The sequence below is a fragment of the Lactuca serriola genome, chromosome 8 (assembly GCF_051521515.1).
Source record: "Lactuca serriola cultivar US96UC23 chromosome 8, Lser_US96UC23_V15, whole genome shotgun sequence".
In the NCBI taxonomy this organism is placed as follows: domain Eukaryota; kingdom Viridiplantae; phylum Streptophyta; class Magnoliopsida; order Asterales; family Asteraceae; genus Lactuca; species Lactuca serriola.
Window position 1 is genome coordinate 221,929,738 of NC_136415.1, and position 7,886 is coordinate 221,937,623.

At 31.5% G+C, this 7,886-nt stretch overlaps 1 protein-coding gene across 1 annotated transcript; it reads right to left on the reverse strand.

Annotated features, from left to right (window-relative positions):
- Nucleotides 1-1,506: 1,506 nt before the first annotated feature.
- LOC145069349 (serine/threonine-protein kinase/endoribonuclease IRE1a-like) lies at nt 1,507-7,423 on the reverse strand. Its single transcript, XM_079016276.1, has 5 exons — nt 6,715-7,423; nt 5,606-6,541; nt 4,554-4,726; nt 3,715-3,967; nt 1,507-2,107 (listed from the first exon to the last, which is right to left on the reverse strand). The coding sequence occupies exons 1-5, from the start codon at nt 7,158-7,160 to the stop codon at nt 1,666-1,668; spliced, it is 2,250 nt and encodes a 749-aa protein (XP_078872402.1). The 5' UTR covers nt 7,161-7,423; the 3' UTR covers nt 1,507-1,665.
- Nucleotides 7,424-7,886: the final 463 nt, after the last annotated feature.

Genomic DNA, 7,886 nt, shown 5'->3' on the forward strand with positions numbered 1-7,886 from the left:
GCATTCACTTCTTCGCCAAGATCTTCCACCACATCTCTAAACTCATTATCATCGTCTCTGTAATCCTCTTGTTTGCTCATTGCTCATTGCTCAGGGAGGGAACTCCAAAGTCGTCGATTCAGAGAGATCGGAGAGTTTGGGAGGGGGTAGACTCGTCGTGGTATACGAAAAGAACGATTGAATGTTTTTCTAATTAGGTTGGTCAACAGAACTTATTTGTTTTTTTTTGTTTGAGCTAAAAAAATCAGATGTATTCAATGGATTGACCCAAAAATTGTTTTTTTTTATGTGAAATAGCCCAATTACATGGATTTCATACAAACGTGATTGTAGCGTCGCTATATCGGTGTCAAGAATCACGGTAAATCATGGCGCTAAGGTCGAACGGCATGGAAGGTTTTTCACAGGTAAAAGCTAAGGTGGAAAGGGGGGGGGGGGGTGTTAAATAATGACATAGCTTCATCTTCACTACCTTTTCACCGGAGCCTAATATATAGCACCACCGCTATTTCTTAGGGGACCGCTAACAACTATAGCGTGTGATGAACCATAAAATGAACATCACGGATACGTTTGTCTGAGAGTTAAATCAAATGTTGCAAATTGTTAGTAAGAACATGGAAACAAAACCTAAGGAGCATAGACAAAGGTTTAGTGTTGGAAGAACATATATTGTTTTCACTTAAATTTGGACAACTCATCCTGGTTAAACCTTGTCAACCATTAATTGTCAAAAAGAGTGATTTAGTTTTGGGCAAAATACAAAAAATAAAAAACAAAAAAAACAATTATACCTTCATCATTTTATTGATTCAGCCATTTAGCTCATTTATGTCGTGAATCAATCATTATATATTTTTCGACCGTATAAAAGACCCGGTTCAAAAAAGCACTATGTATTTGACCAATTTATTGAATTGGTAATCAAAGCATTGTTTTTTATTCATAGATATTATCATACTAGTTTAGTGGCTAAATCGATAAAATTGGAAAAGCAAATTATACTTTTTCTCTATTTTGCCCTTTTTGGAATTATAGCAATTGACTTTTGTCGTAAAATAACCATCATTTTGGACAAATAGTGGAAATCTAATATAACACATCTTGAAAACAAATCTACATCAACAAGGTGAACTTGCTGACCTCAGCTTTAGAGTTTTTGGCATGGATATAGAGTTGCAAGTCATCTCCACAATCTATATATAACTTATTATGCTGCTGCTGCCGCCTAGAGGAATTATGCTGATCATCCTCCAAATTAACCGATTGAGGTGAATCATATATTGGTGCTCCAGATGTAAAAGACCATAGAATTTTACCTGAACTTATTTATACCTACTTGATAAAATGTGCCATCTTAGCTTCCTGATTACTGAATGGAAAACATGGCATAAAAGATATTGACAAAATCACAGCCCAAGGCCTAACCATGATTTCAGTGGCAATATGAGTCATTTCTTAATTCTTTGCCTATTTCCTAGAAAATAATTAAAGAAATTGGCTAGATTTGTCTTCTTCTCGAAAATGTAACCAAGTTACAAAACAACTTAAATATCATATATACATATGAAGAATTAATCTCTCCTTCCACACTATATAGAAACTATATACATGTCACATTTCTTGACAACAGACCATCATCGACATTCAACAACACTTTACAAATTAAAATTGATATTGTTTATAATACTTATGAAGAATCTCTCCTTCCACACTATACCCTTTCAAAACATTATATGTTTCTATAACAAGTTTCGGAAACCGGCTGCTAAAATATCCATCGAATTTTGTGGGGACCTCCCCCAACATACGTTGCAGTTTTTTCGAGAGTTGTCCATAGTGATTATATTTGTTTCTTATGGCTCGTAATAAATCACATACGTCGTCATAGTTGTATTCTCTGTGATGTTCAATGTTTTTTATGAGTCTCTTGTGTAATTTTTTGTCCCAATTTGTGTAATCACCGATGCTTTTGAGTGATTTTAGGATATCAGAATCGTTTTTGCGGTCTTCTAACTCTATGCGGTCACTTGCGTCTCGGAGGAAGGAGAGACGGGTATCAGGGTCCCAGAAGAGAGGGTGGTGGTACACTTCTACGGCTTTTGGTCTGGATAAGAAAAAATATGCAGATTTTTAATCTCTTAGAAAACAAAAGGGTAAAATATAGAATTTTACAATGGACTTGCGACTTTTGTAATATACTCTAATATATTAATACATTTTATATTTATTGAACAGGCCAGGAAAAAGTTAAAAATACGAAAAAATGAAAACAAATAATAAAATTCAAATACAAATAAAACGAATAAATTAAATATACGAAAAAATTAAAATATAATATGAAAACAAATATGAAAAAAACTAAAAAAAATACTCACATGTTAAAACTAAAATTAAAATTTACTACAAAAATGCACATACATAAATTTATAATAAAATAAAACATTCAAATGAATATATGAATAATCAAACGTTAATATTCATATTAGAATTACTTCAATAATACACATATATAATATTCATTGCAGAATAATAACATAAACATAATGTTTTTACGTTTTCACAATATTTATAGTTTTTATTTGAACTTACTTCCACACACACACACACACAGAGCTAGGTTCAAATGTGGACTGACATCTATTATGCGTACGTGTGGACAGAGCTATTCTATAAAATGACAAATAAAATATGTTGTTTGATAATATGAACACATTCAATTTTACATAATTATTGTCATTATAACTATTGTCATTATCATACATTCAATCTTGAATCTATAACCTTCAATGTCCATGTATGAGACTACACCATCTGGTATAGCTCTGACTGAAAATCCACAATATTTTTAATACAAGAAATAGCAATTTATTTATTTGTTTATTTTAGCATATCATACTTTCATTTTCTTTTACAATTACAGCATCATACTTTAAAAAATCTACCCAATTATAACAATGTAATTGGGAAGATTTTTCAAAGTACAATGAAAATAAAATTAAAAGTAAAAGTATGCTGAATCGATTTAGTGGATTAGATATTTTCTGTAGTAATTAATTTTTTTTACAATTTTTGACCATTAAAAAAAACATCACTCGGTACCTGTATTGTAAAAACGCAAAAGACAGAAAAGCAAACTGATGTACTGTCACAAATTTAAAGATTTAGCCGCTAAACTATTTTTTTAGTAATTAAGACATTATAAGTGTTTTTAATCATTTATAAGAACCATTTTTTCCATTTACTGGTTTTCAAAAGAGGCAAAATACAGAAAAACAAAAACTACTTTTACTATTATATCAATTTAGCAACTGAACTACAATTTCTTTTATGATGACTATAATAATAATTGGCAAGACAATGGTTAATCCACGTTGTGCTTTTTCAAAATTTGCCCTATCCCATATCAAAAACAGATCTAGTAACAAGAAAATATGACTTTCATAACGGTCAAAAAAATAGAATGCTTTACTCGGTTGAGTGGTTAAATCGATAAGATGATTCTAGGTAAGGTGCAAAACATTAAATAATAAATATTACAATTAGGTCCCTCCAAAGTTTGCTCCTATGTTTATATGTGATATATTCTCTATCATTTATCAACTCAATGCTCAAGCAAGTCTAATTAATACACTCCACATGGTATTTTTAACTACTTTCACCATAGTTTATCATGTTGGAAAGAAATTTTAGATAATATGACATGAATCATACCTGGATTTAGGATCGGGATCAAGGAGACGAGAGATAAGATCATGGGCTTCAGGATATTTTTTTACCAATGACATACTTTTCTCGCCTTTCTTGATTCTTCCATCACGCCCATCCTTATCCTTACCGAATGGGTGGCGACCATGAGTTATACAAAAGAATATCAGACACCCTAAACTGAACAAATCCACAGCACTCGTTTGTCCTTCTTTATTCAAAAGTCGCTCAGGTGGTTGCCACCCAGAGCTCCCAATGCCTATTTAAAACATACAAGATATAGCAAAGTAGTTTCTAATTACAACATTGTACTTTCACATTATTCTTGAGAATTGCATTTCAAATGCCCATTATATAGCAATGAGATAATAATTATGATGGCATAGCACAAATTAACATTCCACCTAGGACGTACACAAGTAATGTATTGTTGGTGTGTCAAAAAATGTATAGTTTTTTTACATAAGAAAATGAACATATAATATGAGATTTAGATCATCATTGATGAAATGGACATATCAAACGAAATGTATAAATATTGTTATAAAAACCTGTCATTTTCTCTCATCTTTTTTAAAATAGCTAATATGTACAATTTTTGTTCTACTACCCCAGCATAATGTCACACGTGTACATCCGAACTGGACAATGACATTGCATAAAAATATGTTAACATGTGCCATGTCATCATGATTCGAATCTCACCGCTATAACGGGTAATTTTTCTAAAGCATAGAGCTATAACAAGAAAGAAATTGGGAACAAAATTGCTTTTTCTTGCATTTTGCCCATTCAAATGGTAGTAAAGTAATACATCATAATGAAAAATATGAAAGAAGACTTGCCTGTTGTGCTTTTTGTTAAAGAAGATTTGCCGGTGGATAGGCGTTTGCTAATGCCCATATCCGAGACTTTTGCACTAATAGATGTGTCTTTGTGTATTAAGATATTTTCAGGCTTTAAGTCACTGTGAATGATTCTATGTTTGTGTAAATGGACAAGTCCTCTAACTGTATCCCTGTAATTTATAATTTCCAATATATATATATATATATATATATATATATATATATATATATATATATTCAGCAATGAATAGATGAGTAATCATACATTAAAACTAATATTAGAATTTACTACAATAATGCATATATACAAAATTAAAATAGAATAATAACATTCTAAAGAATATATGAATAATCAAATGTTAATATTCACATTAGAATTACTTCAATAATATTTATTGCACAATAATAACATAAATATAGAGTTTTTATATTTTCACACTATTTTACTTAATAAAGAAAAAACGGCTTAAAAGAGAAAGTTGGAAATAAAGCTTTCCCCATTTAGTCATAAATGTTAACATATTGGCCTCATTTATTTTTGGGTTAAATGCAACACATAGTGAAGTACTTAAGTTACTTTCTTTTTTTTTTTTTTTTTTTTTTTTTTTTTTTTTTTTAATAATATCCTACTTTTATTTCATGCTTTTGCATCATTGTCCTAATTAATAAGAAGCAAAATGTAAAGTACCAAATCATAGCAATATCAAATACAAAGCAATTTTCACTGCTGGCTACTGAGTATATTTTTTCAAAGTATAATGTCCTAATAACAAAACAAAATTTAAAGTACAATTGGGTAAAGTTTTTTAAATAACAAAGTAATAATAAAGAAAAATAATGAAAATACAATGTTGTAATTGTTATAGAATGAAATGAAAGTAAGATGCTATAATAAAAAAATAAATCAAAATACATTTCTATTTCTTTCAATTACCCTTTTGTTCTTTCATTCCATTTTCTCATGTTTTCCATGACATTATCATATATATCATTTAATCATCATTTATCCATATATCACTTAATGGAAGAAAAAACGAAACATGGCTAACCTCATTACTTTCAACAATAGCGGTGAAGGGTACCCATTGCACTCCCATAATTTCAAATCCTTAAAAACTTTCATCATCGGTTGCAATTCAACACTCGAATTAGCAAGTGATAATATCAAATCATGTAAGCTACATACACACCTCTCGAGAGCAATATAAACAAAATCTTGATCGTACTCCACACCATACAACCTCACAATATTAGGGTGTTGATCAGATACAATAAGATTTTGTATCTCTTTCAGAGCAACATCATAATGTTCCATCACAATCCTTTTCACAGCAACCTCCCTGCCATCATAATAACCCTTCAATACAATTGTCCCATTACTCCCCCTCCCAATTTCTTTATTATAAAACAACAACTTGCCAATTCTACGTTCATTCAAGTTCACACAAAGGTTAGCTGGATTTTTTGGCATTTCATAAATACGCCGAGGATTGTGGTGCAATTGTGGAGCAATATGATGGTGGCCAGAGAGGAGAGTAGTGTCATGAACTGTTGATAAACAGAGGAAACAATTTTTAACAAGAGCATTCAAATCAAAATTACCACCATCCACAAAATTACCAAATCCACAGATATCATGCAACACATACTCCACTCCATTCACCCATAAGATCTGGTTTGTAACCCTAATCTGGCATTCACCTTTCTTCTTCTCAAACACTGCTAAAGTTAATTGGAAGATAGTAGTTCCACTATTAGAACTTCCATCTTGTGATATGCATGGAGTTGCTTGTGCCTTGATCCCTAAATGATATACCTCTGGTATACCTACCTTATATACCGAAAGGTTTATTCCAGTTCTGGATTCCTGTACATATTTCTGGCCCAAACCTTGTTGGAAAACCACTGTGATTGGTGGAAGCAGCTCTTCTGTTGGATTCATGTTATAGTTTTCTCCCCATTTTTCAAAGAAATGAAGGGTAATTCTGCCACGAGAACAACGTAAAACCGCTTATCATACACATATGATCAGTCAGTTCATACAACATAAAACAAACTACACATCTACAAGATGCATAACTGGAAACATGTTGACATAAAGTTCAAACAAAAATGTTTGCAGTGGTCATGATTATATATGTAAGAATAATGACTTTACCTGCCAGCAATAGAGGCATCATAAGTGAATTCAACAAGGTATCTTTCAGGGTCTTCTTGATCGGGCTTGATCTTCAAGGTTTCTTTCTTTATATTAATCTCGTTCTTTATAGACACACTCTGTTCATGCCCACAAGGATACCTACCACCGACCAACACCTGCTTTGCTGGGTCCATAGCCATGCGGTGGTGGTCATAATATGGTGCAGGAAAGGGTGTTGCAGGCGGCGGTGGTGGGTACCGGTAATATGGAGGATGAATTGGTGGAATATAATGTTTAGTGTTAGGATATTGAGCAGAGTTAGGTGTCGCCGTGGCAAATACGTATCTGTTATCCTTGATCTCCGCCGGCGGCGGTGTAATGTGGTTTTGATTGTTTACCTGCTTGCTCCCACCACCGCCGTACCTCAGCCGGCTCTTTGAGCTCTTACTTCCAGACTTGGCCATTATCAAACCGACATTAGAACGTTGATCAAGAAGAAATATAGGGCTGGAAACTGTACAATTTTAACAGACCTTGGTTTACAAAACAACGAGAGTTTAGAAGAATAATATGAACATCAAGATAAGCAAAAATTAGCAACATCGAACTAACGATGATCTTGAAGTAACAATGATGAATCCCCAATTTTGGAGTTTCTCTCTCATTCAGTCACTCACTTCTACGGGAGTTAACCATAAAGTTGCAGAGTTAATTGAGAGCTTTTTGCAAAAATAGGATTGTTTGCAAAAACTTTGTTAAAAGTAGTATAGTTATAAAATTTAAAGTGATTTCTAAAGGTGGCGTTCTTTTGTATTTGGGTCCACCATAACTGATTTTATATGTTTGTAAATAGACTTTTAGTTTTCGTTTTTAACCATTTAACATTTATTTATTCATTTTCTTTTAAATTGAGTTTTGCATGTTAATAAGAATAAAATATAATACCATAAAAATTAAAATCTTATATAAAGCTAAGTTCAACTAAAAATATTATTTTAGTTTAAAATTTGGTATTTGTATTTCACATAAATTATATTTATATTATTTTATACCAAATTTGATTTTAATTTATTTCATACTTTACACTAAATTTTTATTTACTAAGATTTCTTACTAGAACTGGTTTACCTCAAATACATTATAAATCCATTAAATATTTTTAATAAATAATTTTTTAGATAGATAGTTTG

Coding starts and splice junctions, on each gene's coding strand:
- LOC145069349 (XM_079016276.1), bottom strand. CDS start 7,160: ATGGCCAAGTCTGGAAGTAAGAGCTCAAAGAGCCGGCTGAGGTACGGC. Junction 6,542..6,714: donor GATGCCTCTATTGCTGGCAG/GTAAAGTCATTA, acceptor TTCTCGTGGCAG/AATTACCCTTCATTTCTTTG. Junction 4,727..5,605: donor CTATTGTTGAAAGTAATGAG/GTTAGCCATGTT, acceptor TATAAATTACAG/GGATACAGTTAGAGGACTTG.